Here is a 20265-nt window from a genome sequence, read left to right on the forward strand (position 1 = left end):
CTTCTAATAAGCAGTACAGTATGAGTTTGCTTGATAGCAGTTGCATGTTTGTTTGAAATGTTGGAGACTGTCAAATTTTTTGAATTAGGTTTTTACATACAATCTTGAAGGCTGGTCCATCAGGATTGTGTTTATAATTTGTATGTAGCATTTTTTTAGCCAAGTAACAGTGGACAAATATGGTGTGAAGAATAAGTTTAATCATTCAAAAAGGGCCTATCTCAAATGTTGTTATCTTGCTATGTTGTAGCTTTAACAAGTTGCTTATATGTGGTGCATGTTTGAAAGCCTCTCCTAACTAATAAGGAGAATAGATGAACGGATAGTCCTTTTCGCACTATCTAACCGCAAACAATTGAGAAAAAGTTGATGAACCTAATTTCTTAGGGAACAAAAAAACGATGGCATATTATTAGAGTGATGTGAATGTGCAGTTACAAATAGCAAAGAGCTGGGTAAACCACCCGAAGATAAAAAGAGATGCAAAACGAGTAAGCTCTTATGTTAAGCATGTCCATAAGGACTTCAGAAGCATTCCTCACATAGCCAGCAGCAGCATAAGGCGAAGAGGCTGCACCAATAGAAAACATAAAAGAAACAAAGTGTTAGCTTGAAATTGCCATAAGTTTTTGTACTAGTTCACCGTGTGATATAGTTTGAGTGTTGGCTTTTGAGGTAGGTGACAGAAGAGGCTCTAAGATCATGAAACTTTCTACAAAGGTGATCGAAAGTAGAAATTGATGGACAAGATGTAAACTTACCATCCCTCAATGAAGCCTCTGTCTCCTTTCTTTTTAGTCCACGGTCTAAACTTCTTCCCAGTTGGGGGATTCTCGGTTTCGGTTGGGTATCCTTCAGAAAACAAAGCAGCGTAAAGGGTGAGCCATAGCATATCCTACGGAAAAAGAGATTTTATCACAGAGAAAGACAGGATGTGTTATGGGGGAACCTGATGGAGGTTGGGGTTCTTGTGTCCCTGTCTTGGCCATCTTGAAGAAGAAACAGGCAACGCTATCGGCTAACTTGTCTTGGTGACTAGTATTAATCTGTATGTGGAAGTAATGGTGTTTGATCTGTAAATGCAGGTATATAGAGAGGCCCTTTATATACTGGAGTAGAGATTATGGTAAAAGGGTCTGCTACCAGTAGTGTAATGCCTAAAGGTGCTTTTTCTAAAGGTGGTGAACTGGTTTTAGTTGGTCCATGTGTTTGAAGAGCATATTGTGATTCATATAGTTTTGGTTTTGAACCTGCTCAGCTGACATGTGGATCTAATTCTCGAGAAAGGGTTTCAAGAAGTGCTAGGGTCAATCGTTCATGCTTAGGCAACTCTATATAGCATATCCTTTAGCTACTATCTTTCTTTGTAAACGTTGAGAGTATGAATCTTACATAGGAGAAAGGAGGGACTTTGTGTTATCCACGTGCTCCAAAGTTTGGTTGTCTAACGTGTTAAGTCTAATGGCCACACGTGCTCCACGTCACTCTTTTTGTGTTATTCACATGCTAGGCTAGGGGGCGTTTTGAAAGTACGAATCCCACATTGGAAAAAGAAGAGATCTTGCATGTGTTTATAAATAATCGAGTTACTCTCAATATTGCTAATTGATTTTGAGGTGTAATATAAATTTTTTTTTTTTTTTTTTTTTTTTTTTTTTTTTTTTTTTAACACCTTTCGGTGGAAGCCAGATTGGTGACCCAAAAAATTGCATTAGAAAAACTGTAAAAGATATGCGGGGGTTGCTTTAGATTTGGATTCTTTACTTGTTGAAGAGGAGAATAAAAAGTAGTGTGAAACATGAAAAAGGTGGAAAATTGTATTAAAACATGACATTTCTACACTAATGTATCTAATCAGTGAAGGTTCTACATAATTTTTGTACTTAGTTTTACAAAGAATATATGCTTCCAGTATTGTCAAAAAGAAACGTGTTAAGGACACGGTTTCGACAATGTTGTGTGTTACAACATGGGGTAGGGCTAAATCACACTTGGTGCCACTTAAAATCTTCAACTAAAAGAAAATATCAGTAAACCGTAATGCTAGTGACATTAATGAGCATGACATCAAGCTTAGACGAGCTAGTGGGCCTCAAAGGCTTAGCACAGCCCAAAGTGGTTCCTTAGACCTAGTGAGGCATGATAGGCAAACAACTAATTGACTTGATGATGCAAGGTAGCAAGTCTTAAATCCTCCAATCACAGTGCGTCATGTGTACCCTAATGAGTTGCTTTTGTGCTCATCTAACCAATATATAAGGACATGGCCTTCAACTGTGAGAGGTAATTGTTTAGTTACCAAGAAACTTTAAGCTCTTTAATTTGATTTACCTTTTAAATCTAACTTTTGCATTAGAGAACCCTTGGTTCACACTACACTAGAATACAAGATTTAACTTGTTTTTTCATTTTTGGTTACAGTGATTCAAAAATGAAACACTTGGCATTATAATTAATAGTAAAGATAAATTGCAAATACCCTTTCAAATTTATATTAACAACTGTAAGACTTTTTGTTTGAGCCTCTGTGATGCGTCGATTTTATACTATATATTATTCCTTATTCTTGGTATATATTTATTATTATTTTAGTGAGATTTTGATGCTTTGCAAGGTGTTTTTAATGTAGGACATGTGAACTTGTTCTGAGCATAAAGTAACCAAATGTTGGAATTTTTGAGTGATTCCAATTGAAGTGGGTTCGTGAATTTGTCAAGAAGGTTGTATTAAAATTTAATAATTTTATCCTGAAGCATCTGATCATGGTGAAGTAATTTATGTGCAGCGCGCAGTGCTGGCAGATTGGGCTACAGAGCTTATTTGCAACTTTTGGGCTGGAAGATGATGGATTTTGGACTTGGGCTCTTCTTGGAACTTGAAGAGGAGGTCCTAATCTTTATTTAAAGTCATTTTGTGCCTGTTTTGGAGACCTAAAGGTCTAGAAACATGGCTATTCCTTTGATGGGCAAATTTCCTAGTTAGAATAGGAATGTAATTCCTAGTTATCCTTTTATTATTTAATTTCCTAATTTTTAGAAAACCTTTTCTAGAAGGGTTTTAATTTAGAGTAGTATAAATAAGGCTTTTTAGCCATTAGGGTCTTGGGGGACACAACATTGATAGAACTTAGCAAAGCTTTGGAGAATTTCAGTCTTTTTATCTACAATGTGTTTCCATCCCTTTTCTAGTTAATGATATTTTATTTTATTTTTATTATGAGTATACGTAACTAATTTCTTTTGCTAGGGTTAGGTCATGGGCCTTAGCATGAATATGTGATTTTATTAATTTGCTTATGAATGAATGCATGCGTGCTTTGAATTATTAATCACCATGATTTAAACTATCTATATATTTTAATGATTGATCACTATTAGGATATTTAGACAAGTAATTTGATGCAATTTTTGTTGGAACATAACCCTGAAATTGAGGAGGGCTTCTTGTGATTAGTAATTGTAAGTTCACTTAAGGTGAACATCATGCTCTTAAAGGTTGCATGGTTTTTCAAAGGGTTTTCACAAAGCTTAATCAATCTTGCATGTTTATATTTGATATGAACATCACAAGTGGATTGCATGCTAGATATACGTTTTCGTTTGAACATCACAAGGAAAATATGCATTAGGAAAACCTAACCTTCAAAGTATGTATGTGGAAATTCATAAGTAATTGATAAAATTATATAGGATTGTTAACGGTGACGGCTAAACCCTAGTATTTCCCTTAATTGATTTTAATTTAAAAACGTTTTTCTTCTTTGCTGTTATTATTTTCAAATTTTCAAATTTCTTTTATTGTTAATTTAATCTTTTCAAATTCAAAAATCTCAAATCTTTAAAAAAAAATTGTTTTAATAATTAATTAAGAGTTAATTTAATTACAAATTAGTCAAACAATCTTTAGGGACAACGACCTTGCATGAGCAATTATACTACTATTACCTTGTATTATTGCAAGTATTTTTAATGATTTTAACCCTATTTCTGCAGGTACTAAAAATCATATCACTCTGCTGCCCTTCATTATCTCTTCCAGCTAAAATGCTTTTGTGGCAGGGAGGCAAATTCAGGACAACATCCTCATTACACATGAGGTGTTCCATTTTTTGAAGTTGAGAAAAGCAAAGGGTAAATTCGAGCTAGCCATGAAAATTGATATGAACAATGCTTATGATCAGGTGGAATGAGATTTTCTGGAGGCGTTATGGTAAAAATGGGGTTCGTTGCAATCTGGATCAAGCGGGTTGTGGGTTGTGTAACCACTGTTGATTTCTCGGTCTTTATCAACAGACAACCATGAAAGAAATTCTCACCGTCAAGGGGCTTGAAGCAGGAGGACCCAATCTTGCCTTATCTTTTCCTCATTATCAGTGAGGTTCTCTCTTGGTTTATTCAGTGTGCATGCGATTCTGGCTTCCTTGAGGGTATACAACTTAGTTTGAATGGTCCGATTTTCTCTCATTTCCTCTTCGTGGACGATACCCTTATTTTCTTAAAAGCCTCATCCATAAATTGTCAGAACATTGTTCAAATCCTTGACTCATTTTGTCAAGCTTCTGGGCAAGAGTTGAGTTTGCAAAAATCTACGATGTTCTTCCGGAATAACACACCAGAGAGATTAAAAAGTGAGCTGGCCTAGTATCTTGGAATGCCTTTAGTGGAGGATCCAGGCAACTACCTTGGTATTCCTACCATTTGGGGGAGATCGAAGTGGACAACCCTGACATATGTAAAGGAAGTGTTGGCTAAGGTCCAAGGTTGGAAACATCGGTTTCTCTATCTTAAGCAGGATTTGAGGTTTTTATCAAATCCGTCACCCACGCCATCCACGCATATCCTATGAACGTCTTCCTTTTCCGGATACGTTGTGCAGGGATATTGATCTGGCAATTGCTAGATTCTGGTGGGGCCAAAAGTCGGGTGAGCGTCAGATTCATTGGGTAAGTTAGGAAGTTATGGGGGTCGTGAAAGAGAATAGGGGGCTGGGCTTTTGAAATTGGAATTTAACCTGGCCCTTCTTGCCAAACAGTGTTGGAGACTTCTACATAAGCCTAACTCCTTCTGGACCCGGGTGTTCAAGGACTGGTACTTCATTTCGATGTAGCTGGGTGATGCTAAACATAGAAGGGTAGGGCCTTTTGGGCTTGGTCGAGGATCCTGGTAGGTAAGGATATGTTGTTTCAAGGTTCTCATTGGAAAATCATGAATAGGGCTCAAACTCAGATGTAGGTGGACTGATGGGTTCCCTCCATCCCCTAAGGGCATCCTATCTCTGTTTTGGGCTCCTCACTGGATGACTTTGCCATTGTGTCTTTTATTTTGGACCACAACAATGTTTCCTGGAATTTGGATCCTATCAGAGAGATGTTGTTGATGGAGGACCAAGGTGCTATTATGGATACCCCCATTGGTGATCCTTTGAGGTGTGATCGACTAGTGTGGGCAGCTTATCGCAGGGTAGGTACTCTGTCAAATCTCGATATAGGTGGTTACATGATCAGAGTATAAAAGCTAGAATCCATCGCCCCTCTGTCTTGGATTCTATCTGGACAAAGGTTTGGAAGTGTATTTGGAGTCTGGAAATCCCTCCAAAAATTAAAAACTTCATGTAGAAGGCCCTCGGGAAGCTATTGCCATGAATCTCAGGCTTTTGTCAGGAGATGTGCCCTTCCCCCTTATGCCCGATCTGTAATTCTCATAAGGAGTTGGTGGAGCACGTCTTGTTTATTTGCCTGTGGGTGGACTGGGTCTGGTTTGGTGGTCTTCTGAGTTATGGGTGGATCGCGAGTCCATTATGTTTAAGCACACGTGGCTCGAGAAAATCATTATGGAGGATAATGGCTCCTTAGAGGAGAGGAAGAGGTCATTGACAATTCTTGCCTCTACCTGCTTGTCTATCTGGAAAGCTCGTTACAAAGCAGTGTTCAATAACAAAATTCCCATCTCCTACCTAAACACTCCATGCAATTAATTGTGCCTTCTCCTTTTACATGGCTGCTTGTTCCAGGAGACCCACCAATCACTTCACAAGAAGCAGGACCCTGCGGTTGTCCTTATATTGGACCCCTTATCCTCCTTACTTGGTTAAGTTAAATGTTGATGCCAGCTGGAAAAGGAGCCCCACTGGTGGTTCAATTGGTGGCTTCGCTGGTATTGTGGTGAGGAATTCGGATGATAGGCCTATTGCGATCAGGCGAAGACAGATTTAGGCAACCAATGTGTGGTAGGCGGTTCTAGAAAGGTGCCTTATGGCTTTTCAACGGGGGTTTCAAATATTATCGTTGAATTTGATTCCTTGGAGGTTATCTTGTGCCTCAAGGGAAAGATTAATATAACGGTTAGGACGTGTTTCCCATAATTTCCTGTATCTATGCATTGAGGAACTCCTTTCAAGCTTGCGACTAGTCTTAAGTCTCAAGATCAGCTAACTCTGCGATGAACTATGTGGCGTCTCATTAGGGCGTGGAGATGTGCGATGTCTAGGTCGAAAGACCCCCTTCTTCGCTTGTTGGTATCTTGAACAAGAACGGCCTACTTTGTCCCCTGAATTAGTGTTTTTGTAGTGGGTTTGGGTTGATGAAAGGGGCTTGGGCACGTCAGTTGTATTCCCTCTCTCATTTTGTATTGTTTTTCTCAGCTTGTTTGCCCCCGTTGACTTTCCACCCTTCATGGCTCGACCCTAGTTTAATACATTAATCAGTTTCCAAAAAAAAAAAAAAAAAACAAAAAAAAAAACAAAAACAACAAACGAAGACAAAGGGAATTCTTTTGTTTTATTTTTTATTCTCCCCAATCCACCGAACCCAATTCATATATCGATCGTCTAAGTACTTCACAAACAAATGTATTTATGCCTTGTTACCTAATCGTAATCGGAATGAAAATGTAGAATTAAATTCTAATTACTATAAACTTTAGTTTTTATTAAATATTGGAAAACAAAAAATGTGATTGGCTCACATGAATTTTGAAATCAATACCTTTCTTACTCCGATTCCAAAAAAATTTAGTAAATAACTTCATTAAGAATCCAATAGTGATTTCCCCCAAATTCAACTCCTCAATTAAAATTTCTCATTACGATTACAGATAAAGTGAGCTCTACCTAATACTCTCAGTTATGTTTTAGTCACTCCATATAAAAAATGATTAATGTAAAAGCTATAGGAACATGGATAGCAGATGTCCTGACATTGCAGATTGAACAGTGGGAATGGGTTAGTAAATGTTGGGCTAAACATAGACAATCTAAGCTGGGTGCTCAACACTTAATTAATACGGGATTTTCAATTTAAATTTTGATGGTTCTAATTTCCAAGCAACCGCAGCAGAGGTCAGCCGCTGCACATAGTCCCCTCTCTTTCTCTCCCTTTCTTTTAGTTTATGCTACGAGGAAAGGATTTCAGTAGAAGCAGGTCAAGATACTTGACATACGATTATAGGAAAACCAATTGTATTATATGAGCATAATACACATATGTATTGCACTATACTCTACATAATTAAAGGACCAGTACATGACTATATACTAACCCTCGGATGGCATGCGTGAGCTAAAACTCTTATGCAATCCGGTAGTACGAAATTTTCGAACTATATATTCAGTTTTGTTGATATTCTCCAACTATATTATCTCATTTTAGTCTGCATGAAAGGACTCTTTGATTTGACAAGAAGAAGGGAAAAAAAACTCTTTACACGTGCACTAATAAATAGGCATGGCTTTAACTATGCTCCTTGTACTCTACACAAAACTTCCCTACGTACACTCTATTTTGTCTCAAGGGATGAGCTCTTTGGTCTTTAAACAATAAATAAATATATATCTATATAGGTTAAAGAAATTAAGATTTTTAATACAATAATCTGGGAAAATTTAACCAGGGTTGCTAAGGAGGGAGTTTTGGTAATTTTTGGAGGGGGTTTTGGAGTTTTGATTTCCGTGCCACGGTGATTTTTGTGGTTTCAGATGTTCCAAAATTGAAATTTGAAAATGAGTTGAAAAGACCAAAAAGTCATTGCCATGTCAATAAAACTAACGCTCCTTCAACCATTTAATGAAATGTAGTAAAGTAGGACACAAAAACAAATTACATGAGGTAAAGTAAGACATAATAGAGTCTAGAAGGGTAAAGTGATGTTTTGTATAATGTACATGGGACATAGCTAAAAATAAGCCCATAAATTTAGGATAGTGCTATTCACACACCCGTTTTTACTTTCCACATCCTTGTTAAATTTTGGCTATTGATATCCGACTAGAAATTTAGAGAAGTGTGTGAGAAATAAAAATAGACGTGTGAATATCACTATTTTAAATTTAATGTCATGGTTTTTTTTCTTTCTTCTCTTGTCTTTGCTAATTAGGTAACTATGTTACGTGTGCTAGCTAGGTTAATTAACTGGTAGATGATTACATTTTCATGTTCTGGGTTCTTTTTTCCTTCATGAAAACTCAAGAAAAAGTTACAATGACACTGATCATCCCGAGAAATCTTTTCAATACAGATCACTTATGGATTATGGTAATCAGTTGCAGAGAAGTGCGGCAAGTTGTGGGGATTGCCAACTGCCGATGGTGCAACGATTTCGAAATACAGTATCAGTTAAGAGATCCGTACCATTTTCTCGGACAGATCAAGGAAAGTATTTATATTCACACACCTCAAATTATTTCTTCCACATCTTTTTAATTTTTTTAATATTTTCTACACACAACTAACACTTGATAGAAAAATATTAAAAAATTAAAAAGGTGTAAAAGAAGTAATTTGGGATGTGTGAATATAATATCTCAACTATTAATATGCGCCTTATATCTGTATCATACAAATGTACTTCATTTTGATCCACATCTTAAAGAATTGAAATAAGCAAAGCAATATACCAAAATATATGCGAGTTTTCTTCATATAATGTTTGAAAAGTTTTCGCAATATTGACACCGTTTTGACCACCGTATCTACGTCCAGAAAAATCAGTAACATTATGACTTCAACAAGAAACCAACGGGTTCGTTTGGTACGACAGATTATATTGAAAAGAATCTCTCTAGGATAGGAGTGAGCGATTTTTTTCTATTTGGTGGAGATATAAGTTTTCCAAATGATTGGAACATATAAGTTTTCTTCATGAGTAATCCATCTTCTAGTCTCTAATTAGCAAAATTTTAAAAGATGCTAGGCGCTAGTTGGGCGGCGGGCTGGGGCCTAGCGCTTAGGCAGCTAGGCGGATTTAATTAAATCTATTATATTTTGTGTAAATAAGTATACGTTTATGCCTAAAATATATATGATTTCATCATAAACTACAAAATAGAATGACATATCTATTATGAGCTATTGGAACATAATGAAAACGTGCAGAATAATCATATAATGTGTGTTCATTTAAGTATTCAATAAGTCTCTTACAATTTATTGAAAAAAAATAAAATGCAAAATCAAAGTTATCTATTTTCTGTTTAAGTGAGTCGTAATGTAGGTGGGTGCCTAGGTGGGTCTAGGCAGGCTAGGCGGGTGCCTAGGCAGTCTAGACGGGTGCCTCAGTAGGTCTAGGCGTCATTTCTTAATTTTCAAATGCTTATGCATTAATTGGGATAGTGGCTAGCCGCCTAGCGCCTAGGCGGCGCTAGGGGGATTTTTAGAACAATGCTAATTAGACATAATTAATTTTTCATTTCTCTCCTAAAAATGCGTTGAAATTTTGGAGTTATCCATTCCAATGCAATCTTACATACCAAATGAGGCCAACAATTAATGATTCTTCAATACTGTTTTATTATGTTATTTGACCAAAAGAAAAGTTTTATGTTACATAGAATACCTCTCAGTTTCTTAGTTATCGCTTTGAATCCTAGTTAGAGTGAGTAGAAAGGGTGACACTTATAACAACAATTTAAGGAGATAAATAGAAACATTTTCATTGACAAACAAATGAGCAAGGAGAGACAAACAATATATTCACATATGCCTCAAGGCTCGGAAAATATAATCATAAAAATGTATATATGCATCTTGATGCCCGAAATCTTCAGCTCAAATGACAATTAGTATATCAATGTATGCACTTATTTGGTCGTAGTTTGTTTGGCATCCTTCTCGGATCCAATGTTTTGTTTTTAAAAATGCTGAATGTAACTAAATTACTTAACACTCATTAGCTTAAAGAAAAACTAAAAATTTGATCCAAGAAGGATACCAAACAAGACCTAATTGATTGATACCAAGTCTTGAAGAAATATATCTATCAACCAATAAATAAAGGACGTCAAGAATGTTTTGATCCAAAAACTGCTTGAGCTTGAACAACATGCAACCTCAACCCAAAGATGAATACGTAAACTAAAACTAGATTAATGCATGTGTTTTCTCTTCCTTGTTCTACTTACCATATATCTAATTAGATTTTACTGAGTGCAGGAAACAATGTTTGTTCTTTCTATATCGCTTGTTTCTTTTAGTTCGAAGTTGATGAAATACAGAAAATTAACCCAAAATAAATCCAAAAAGAATAAAACAAAGAATCCTGCGCATGCAGGAGAGGGGACTGCAGATAAATAATTAAGGGTTCTACGTGTACATCTACAAATAGATCAGCCACCGCCATTTATACGCTTTAAGTCTGGACAAGTAGTACATTAGAAATATTAAAAAAAAAAAAAAAAAAAAAAACTAGGGTTTCATCTGTAACCTTTGTGAAAGCTATGTAATAATTCTGCATATATAAGAAAACCAGCAAGGTATTGGGAGACAAAAAAGAGGATTAGAAAATTTAGGTTTTACAAAAGAGGCAATCGGGACAGATTTTGATGAAATCCAATATATATATTATATTAATTTTTTTTTTATCTAATTAAGTAGTCTTTAGTAGTCTGTAGGGGTGCTGTCACACTCAATTGTTGCATTCATGCAAGACAACCACTCAACTTGTCCACAACCATGAGTTCTCGTACGTCCTTTTTAAAAATAATTTAATTAGCCAAAATCACAGCCAAACAATACTTTCTTTGAAATGGAATGAGATGAGACAGCTCATTTCCCTATAATTCCCTGTGTCAAGTGGCTCTCTAACAAAGTGAAGAGAAGTGTTACCTTTACACAACGACGTGAATTTTAATTTCTGTAACTTCATAATCTAATTCTAATATGTAATCTAACAAATTTATCATTTGACAAAAACAAAAAAAAAAGTCAAGTAACCCACGTCCAAACAAAGCCTTATAAATTAATAATTTTTTAGAACAAAAAAACTTGCAAGATAGATACCCCTACCATATGATGCCCAATTCATATTATAAACGTAATTAAGTTAAAAAATAATATCTCAATCATTTAATCAGATACGAAACATTTTATAATGAAATAGCAATTGAAATATTTATTTTTTAGCTTATAATATATAATAATCCCAATATAATATGTATAGAGGGATGATATGAGGTGGGTGGGGGACAAGAAAATATAAGGAGCATAATAAATACGCGATGAATTATATATCAATAAATTCAAAGGAGATGACAGGCCAAACCAAAGAGGTTGAAAAGAAAGATTGACCTGCGTCTCCAATCTCCTTCTCATGCGTTGCATTAGCAAAAATCTCAGATTCTCCAATTGTCTCATCAACAATCACCCCAATGCGTCCAATTCTTATGAAGATCAACAAAAACCCTACAAAAAAACTGATAAACAGCCATACAAAACAGAGAAAAAAGAAAGAAACAAAGAGAAGAAATCAAAATATGTAATTAACCCACTACTGATTAATTAATCTCCTTAGACTAAGTGAGATCATATTTCATAAATTTTGACGACTCTTTCTCCTTCGCTATCCAAGAGGGGATGCATATAATTAAAAAGATAAATAATAAATTATTATAAGTGATGATCACGAGTCTCAATTAACTAATAATATAGCTCGGAGTTCTAGTAGTCGTGAGAGTGGTGGTACATTGTTGATGGGTCACAACCACTTTGCACCCTATTATGATGATCGTGGCCCTCCATATTTCTAGACCCCATTTGATGAGTTACTCCAAGATTCAAATACACCAATCTAGAATCCAAGTTAAGATTCCCAATGTTGCTGCCACTGCTATGGTGAACATTGCTAATCGGCGGATAAATCGCCGTGGAATTCGAAGAATTGGGATTGTTTGCATTGTTGTTGCCTTCCTCGCGCGAAAGAACGAGAGCGGCAGACTGGACCAGCTCAAGGCAGAGTCTGAGCTTGTTAGGTTCGATGTGGGTTAGTCCGGGGACAGCCCCTTTGAATAGAAATTCTGACGTTAGGGTTCGGAGTACGTCCAGAGAAGTAACCCCATCGACTGTTCGGACATTTGGGTCGGCGTGGTGGTCGAGTAGGACTGCTACCATGTCCGGAGACACCATTTCGGAAGCAATGTGAAGCGGGGTTTTTCCGGCTGGCCCTGCCGGGTAGTTCACATCACCTGCTCCAAGTTCTAGTAACGCTTTCACAACTTCCCGGCTGCAATTTTCGACTGCGTAGTGTAATGCCAATGCCTCGTCGAGATTGAGGCCTTCCCCCATTACCATGAGCTTGACGAGTTCGACATCTGACGAGTCCAATGCCCGCCTCATTCGACGGATTTTCTGATCCTCGAGATCCGCAGCTGCCCCGAGGTCATGGTCATGATGGTGGTGGTGGTGATGGGGCATCATTGAACGGCGAGCGATGGAGGATTTGAGGCGAAGCTCTTCGATTTTGGCCACGACGTCAATGGGCAGGTGCTTGGCGAGGACTTCCGGTGGGAGGCCGGATTTGGCAACAAGATGAGAGCACATTGTCCAAAGCTGCTGCATGTCTTGTTTTCTTGAAGCTAACAGGACTTTCATCACATCGTCAATGGAGGCCTTTTCCACCATGCTTGCCAATTGCTTCTGTAAAACCAAAACATAGGAGGACATTGTATATAATGATGTTAATGGTTCTACTAGTTGAGATATTTATATTAGATATATGCACTTTTGGGATTTTTTTTTTTTTCACATTAACAAGTTTTGTTTTGATAAAGTGATGGGATGTTTTAGTCCTTTTCTTAAATTTTGTAATCGTTTTTCCAGTTAAACCAAATGAGGAAAGTGAATGTCTGGGATAGATTTGTAGCGTTTACTGTGGAAAAACGACTGGATATGAAGATCTAAATTTAGAAAGTCATGATGTGCATTTAAAAGAAAGGAAAAGAAAAACAATTCAAGAAAATTGAAATGGTACATGAAATCAAGAAGAAGAAAGAAAAACCATCTGTTTGACTTGGAATCTTTTTGTTTCGAGAAACCTCCTGATATTATTCGAAATGTTTTTATTGAAGATTGTAATAATTCTCCTTAATCATGAATAAAATCCTATCATTTCTCTTTGAGAAAGGAGGATATTTTGTTGTTGTTAATATATATATATATATATGTATGTATGTATCTTCAACTTCAACATAACATTTGCTTTATTAGGAAGAAGAAGAGGAAGAGGGAATGAGGAAGAAGAGATATACATATGGATTATAAACACACTACTATATTGAAGAAAAAGTAGTATGGTTGGATCAAATACTTGAAAAGAATAACTATATTAATTAAACCTTTGCTACTTTAAATGGAGGAAATAAAAACACAAATTGAGAAGAAATAAAAGATTTGAGATTGGACAGGAGAAGATCCCAACTTCAATTATGACTGGACAAGAACAAATGAAGTGAAAGAAATAAAAAACCCAGTACCCCAAAGAAAATGAAAAAAAAAAAATAGAAAAAGAAGGAAAATCATTTACTTCACAAATACAAAATCAAAACCCAAGAATTGTAGAAATTCCCAAAACCCACCGAACATAAGACTGCACACACACACGAACCGAGAGATAAAAAGAGAAAGAGGGAGAAAGAGGGAGAGAGAGAGAGAGAGAGAGAGTAGTTAGAGAGACAAGTACCTGAGTGAGCAATGCAAGTTGTTCAACACCAAAGGATCTAGCGGCAGCAAGAGTGTCAAGGGCAAGATCAACGGCAGAAGTGCAATGCGTGTGCCAACACCCTCTCTCTCCACAATTAGGCCTCGGCTCATGTTTCTGAGGCACTATCGAGACTTGTCCACTGTACAAGAACTGCAACAGCAACAAGAACACCTCGTACCCCACCGAGTTCACCGGTATCACCTGCTGCTGCTGTGTTGAACTACCTGAGCCCCGGTAACACGATGATGACGTGCGACGAGGGCTCATCCTGGACCCCGAGGGATCCAGACCCGACGGTGGCTCCGGCCCACAAAAGAATTTCCGGAAAAAGAGGCTCCGGGCTGCCAGGATGCACCTGTGGGCGTGGACGAGACGGCCCTCGACGCTGAAGGTGACGTCACTGAAGGCTTGGCCATTGATGAGCAGATTCAAGTAGTCTAGGGACAGAGATCTTAGAGACTCGTCAAGGCTGCTCATGATTTGATGCTTTTTGGATGGTGGTAATTATTCGAAAACTGTTTTAGGGTTGAGAGAGAAAGGTAGGGATTGTTGAACAGAGGGGCTATTACAGTAATGGGTTCATTTTTCTCTGTAATTTTCTTTTACTTTCAGGATCGATTGGTCTTGCTGTTGAAGGATGAAGAAGAAGATGACCTCTCTCTCTCTACTGTTATTGTTTTTTGACAGATTCTTTTGTCGCAAAGGAGTAATACTGTGTTTGTGTGTTGGTAGATATTTTGTAAGAGAGGGAGAGAGAGGGGGAGAAAGAGAGAGAGAGCGAGCAAATTGGGTGGCTGTTCTGGGCGGCTGGGGTATTTTAAAAAGAAATCTTTAATAGAATAAATTGTTGATTAGTTAAAAAAGTTGTTTTATTAACATGCATTGTCAAATACATTTCACATACTTAATACTTTTCACTTTTGCAATTCTCAATTGAAATTTAACCTAATAAACTCTACATACTTTCTTATAATACTCTCACACTTACACTCTCAACATGCACCTAATATATTCCATATACAGTATACACCCCATATTTTAATTTATTTTTTACTTATGTGTATTCCCAACATAAACTCATGAAAACATATTCTCCAGCTCCAATTTCCAAACATGGCGTAGTTTTAGAGAATATTCAAGGGGAGAAACAAGGAGAGGATACATAGTTAAAATATCCTTAGAAGTGTCTTTCGAATATCGGAATTCGATAAGGATGAGATTAGTCAAGGAATATTATGGTTCTACAAGGAGTTGTATGCATTAATTAAGTTTGGCTTGAAAATTTTCCACACGTAAGGAGGTGTGAGGATGTGAAGATAAAAAGAGTCCTACTTATGTGAAATGAGAAGCCTAGCAAGGGCTTATAAGGCCATCTCCAACCGAATGAGGGCTAGAGGCCTCTCTTTGGCCCTATAGCCCTCCATATTGTCAATTGATTTTATAATGGAATCCCAACTTTTTTCAGGTATCAAAGCAGTCGCCATACGTGAGCGGGCATGTGAGAATGTGAAGGTAAAAGGAGAAATTAATCTAGCAATGACTTATAAAGAGTTGAGCTACTCTCTCTATTATCAATTGATTTTCTAATGGAATCCCAACATTTTCAGTTCTTCATGTAACGAGGAGAAATAGAGCGTGTCAAGATAGGCTTATGAAGAGGAAGATTGTGTTGGCAGGGAGTAATGGAAATAAAGCCATGGATGAAGATGATTTTGTTACAAAAATCTTATACAATATATGAATGTCAGTTATGAATGATGGTTACTGATACCAGATTATTATACTTTTGCTTCGTCGGTCAAAGATAAATTTATATTCAAAAAATATTATTAGGTTTGAAATTGTTATTACATATTAAGGTATATAAATTATTTCATTATACATTTTATATGGACTGTATTCAATAATATATAGAGTGCTAATAAAAAAATCTTTAAAAAATGATGGTAACGGGAGAAATGATGGGGAGGGGTCAGGGGTAGAGAGGAATGCAAGAACTGGAAATCAGGAAAAGGTTTATTATATAGTTATATGGATGATTAACCGCATGTTTAACTATCAATAACCCTAGTTAAAGTAATTACCTCATTATACAAATGAGTTGTCAGAAAAATGAGTTATAGAAGTGGGGGAGATAGGATAATAGGATATCATATTTTTCTGATTTGTGTTGACTGCAGCTAGATGGTTAATGGATTAATGTGGCCGGATCAGAATCCTCTCCTGATCTAAGGATAAGGATCCTCCTGATTAAGGAGTGTGGGCCGTTGGATGAAAATCTAACGGCTACAAACAGGGGGTCCCTTTAAAGTTATAATAATTATAACTGTTAGATTTTCATCCAACGGTCCACATTCCTTGGTCAGGAGGATCCTCATCCTTAGATTAGGAGAGGATCCTGATCCAATGCGGCCCAAACCACTTTTAGCCTCAATTATCTCTGGATGTTCAACTTTCTCAATTATATAGGGCAAGGTTAGACCGCCCTTTATAGAAGTTACTTCTTTGATTGTTCATAGTAGGACAATAACTTGATGTAGCCAGTGACTTTATGGTTGCTTTCATGCACTACAACATAAGCAAAAGAATAGTGACACATCTATTTTTGATCTCTCTTACACTTTTGTTAATTTTTTTACTATTTTTTTTCTTCAATTCATTCGAAATGATGACAAAAAATTAAGAGCGGTGTGTAAAAAGTAAAAATAGGCATGTAGATAGCACTACCTTAAAGGAAATTGCACTTTCAAATCGAAGGTAATCTTTAGTCGTATTATTTCGAATATTGTTTCTTTTTTAATTTTAGTTTTTGTGTGTTTTATAATATGAGGAAAATACATGGGAGATGTGAGAGATATAATAGAGCGGAAGAAAGATTTGTTTTCATTCTTTCTTTTTATTTCTTCCCTCTTCCACCCTTCTTCATTCTTTCTTTACTTCATATATTTTATTCATATCTTAAGCACAAAAAATAAAGGGAACCGTTATTAGCACTCCATAAATCTCATTCTACATTCCTCATAAGTGTATTTTTATTTCTAATTATAGAAAGTTTAAAATGACTCATTTGATAATCAATTAAGCTTTAATAATTAGTTTTTATTTTAGAAATTATTATTAACACTCTAAAAAATAAATTAATTCATCCCAAATAATTAAGGTCATATCTAACCATGTAAGTCTAATAAAGCCATGTGCACGATTTTAAACCTTAAAAATGTAATTCTTTAAGGAATAGTAGTGCGGTAATTTTTTCCATTTTCCACTATGGAAGGCTAATTCCCGCGAGTGCATGAGAAGTCATGCTCCGCGATGTGCCGCATCACCTCTTGACCAAGTCATCAAGTGGTGAGCTCCATAAAAAAAAAATGCCCCAAAGCTTGTGGGTTGACACTTTTTAGCCCTTTTGGTGCCCAAAAATATGACCATTTGCAAAATGTCCTTTGATTAGACATTGTGTTGTTCAATTTTAGGGCTCATATTCGCAAAATGTCTGGTAGGTGATGGCCTAAACAAATTAGGTGTTTTGATTTCCAAAGCTTTTACTATTTCGTTTTTACTCAATCAATGGAAAATGTGGGCTAGGGAGACTTTTACAACTATTCAAGCAGTTTGAAGTATCTTTCCATGGAATTGGATTCCTTTCGGATTCATTTGTAGGAATCTTAAGGATCTTCACATCTTTATTATTCATCGTGTATTGTACGATCATAAATCATTTGACGTTTTTAATTTAAAATTAAACACAAATAATATTTGATAAAAACTGACCGCACGATGTACGATGAACAGTTAGAATATGAAGATTCCTAAAATCCCCACAAAGTGAATTCGAGAGGATCCTCTTCCTCTTTCCATGTGTCCTTTCTACATATGTGATTTAGATACATCATCATCCCTTAGGAACCTGAATACAAATATGCAGCTATTGCAACGTCAGATAAATTTTTTTCGGTTCCTGCAATATTTGGAATTCCACCAAATGTTTAAGGTTTGAAAATAGTGATCAACAAAGTAATCATTTGGACAACTTCATGCGTGAACATAACTTGACTAAACTTACATAACAAATGAACAGATTACAAAAGCATTAAATTTTATGTATTTTTGGTGAAAGAAATAAACATTGAATGTTTGTAATAAAGATATCTTAATCTTTTTATTCTCAAGCAATGCAACTACTACACACATCAAATATCTTTGAACAACTTTTATTCACACAAATAATGTGTATTTCTCTCATTTATTTTTAACCTGGAATGCTGTGGACGTAATCTGTTTTTCACAAGACCATAAAATGTGTCATTTGGTTAATAGACTTGATTGATTAAGTTAGTGCTTATAGTATTATTGTTTATTATATGAATTCAAATCTAATATACAATAATTGTTGAATAAATAAAAAATCATGTGGTTAACTATATCCTACAGTTGTCTCAAGATCATCCATGAAGTTAAATTGTCACACTTCAATTCTTCTGTCTGGCCATAAATGTCTTCTTTTTTTATTGCATTATGAGAAGTACGTTTTATGTCCCTCCGGACTAAATGTCAAATTTTTTCTTCATTAATTAAATTTTTTTTGTACTGTCAAGGTTTCATGAAATAAATAAATTAAGAAAAAAGTACTAGCTTGGTATGTTAAAATAAAGGGGAAAAAAAAAACTTTAATACAAAATAAGACTGAGACATTGTTTCCTTTACCTTCTTTCGTAAGTATGGTAGGCTGTAAATGGGTCTTAAACTTAAAACGAATGCTAACGGCTCAATTTCAAGGCATAAAACTCGTTTGATAGCCAAATGATATCACAAGTGGAAGCCTTTGATAATGATGAGACTTTCAATCTAGTGGTCAAGCTAAGAATTCTAATAATCGCATTCATATTATCTTTAGTGAGAAAGTGCATAAATGACTCACCACATTGACAATATAATCAAATATCTTGCTAGGTATGTGAAAGCCAAATCAATAACCTTCCAACTAACATTGGTAACACTCCTTTTTTGTTTGGAGATCAGGATATTCTTGTTAAGAATCCCACATCGGTGGGGATAAAGTTCCACAATGGGTTTAAATAGAATTATCCTACTCTAACTAATACCAAGATCTTTTATGGTAAAACCTCACACCTGACGGATTGGGCAGGTGGTTAAGTTGGGGACAATATCGGTGTCGTTAGAGTGGGGCGGGCCCGACGATCCAAAAATCCAACATGGTATCAGAGACCACGGTGCGGCCATGTGCAAGCCAATGAGCTTGTCACCCATAAGGAAACAAGTCTAAACTCTTAATATAGAGATGACCGCTGAGTTCCATTGAAAACAAGTGGGCCCAATGGGAGCCGACCTCTGAGTTTCAATTACCGATGTGGATCTCAGTGAACCACTAAATGGGGTTACACATGAGGGGGCCAATGAGCTTGTCACCCATAAGGAAACAAGTCTAAACTCTTAATATAGAGATAACCGTTGTGGGCCCAATGGGAGCCGACCTCTGAGTTTCAATTACCGATGTGGATCTCAGTGAACCACTAAATGGGGTTACACATGAGGGGGACAATGAGCTTGTCACCCATAAGGAAACAAGTCTAAACTCTTAATATAGAGATGACCGCTGAGTTCCATTGAAAACAAGTGGGCCCAATGGGAGCCGACCTCTGAGTTTCAATTACCGATGTGGATCTCAGTGAACCACTAAATGGGGTTACACATGAGGGGGACAATGAGCTTGTCACCCATAAGGAAACAAGTCTAAACTCTTAATATAGAGATGACCGCTGAGTTCCATTGAAAATAAGTGGGCCCAATGGGAGCCGACCTCTGAGTTTCAATTACCGATGTGGATCTCAGTGAACCACTAAATGGGGTTACACATGAGGGGGACAATGAGCTTGTCACCCATAAGGAAACAAGTCTAAACTCTTAATATAGAGATGACCGCTGAGTTCCATTGAAAATAAGTGGGCCCAATGGGAGCCAACCTCTGAGTTTCAATTACCAATGTGGATCTCAGTGAACCACTAAATGGGGTTACACATGAGGGGGACTGTTAAGAATCCCACATCAGTAGGGATAAAGTCCCACAATGGGTTTAAATAGAATTACCTTACTCTAACTAATACCAAGGCCTTTTATGGTAAAACCTTACCCTACTCTAACTAATACCAAGGCCTTTTATGGTAAAACCCCACACCTGACGGATTGTGCAGGTGGTTAAGTTGGGGACAATAGGAGAATCAACATGTTCACAATCATGCATTCTTGTCTTTAGGTAGAAGGCTCGGATATATATCTTCAATAC

At 36.5% G+C, this 20265-nt stretch overlaps 1 protein-coding gene and 1 long non-coding RNA gene across 2 annotated transcripts; both read right to left on the reverse strand.

Annotated features, from left to right (window-relative positions):
• Positions 1 to 33: 33 nt before the first annotated feature.
• Positions 34 to 1271, reverse strand: LOC137745112 (uncharacterized). The gene is made up of 3 exons (XR_011069663.1): positions 950 to 1271; positions 762 to 852; positions 34 to 571 (listed from the first exon to the last, which is right to left on the reverse strand). It is a non-coding gene; the product is annotated as an uncharacterized lncRNA (long non-coding RNA).
• A 10578-nt stretch (positions 1272 to 11849) lies between these two features.
• On the reverse strand, positions 11850 to 14794 carry LOC137746017 (BTB/POZ domain and ankyrin repeat-containing protein NBCL-like). The gene is made up of 2 exons (XM_068486064.1): positions 13944 to 14794; positions 11850 to 12901 (listed from the first exon to the last, which is right to left on the reverse strand). Exons 1-2 carry the CDS (start codon positions 14439 to 14441, stop codon positions 11927 to 11929), a joined length of 1473 nt encoding a protein of 490 aa, XP_068342165.1. The 5' UTR covers positions 14442 to 14794; the 3' UTR covers positions 11850 to 11926.
• Between the last annotated feature and the right edge of the window lie 5471 nt (positions 14795 to 20265).

Source organism: Pyrus communis, chromosome 9, assembly GCF_963583255.1.
Source record: "Pyrus communis chromosome 9, drPyrComm1.1, whole genome shotgun sequence".
Taxonomy (NCBI): Eukaryota; Viridiplantae; Streptophyta; class Magnoliopsida; order Rosales; family Rosaceae; genus Pyrus; species Pyrus communis.

Coding starts and splice junctions, on each gene's coding strand:
- LOC137746017 (XM_068486064.1), bottom strand. CDS start 14,441: ATGAGCAGCCTTGACGAGTCTCTAAGATCTCTGTCCCTAGACTACTTG. Junction 12,902..13,943: donor AACTTGCATTGCTCACTCAG/GTACTTGTCTCT, acceptor TTGGTTTTACAG/AAGCAATTGGCAAGCATGGT.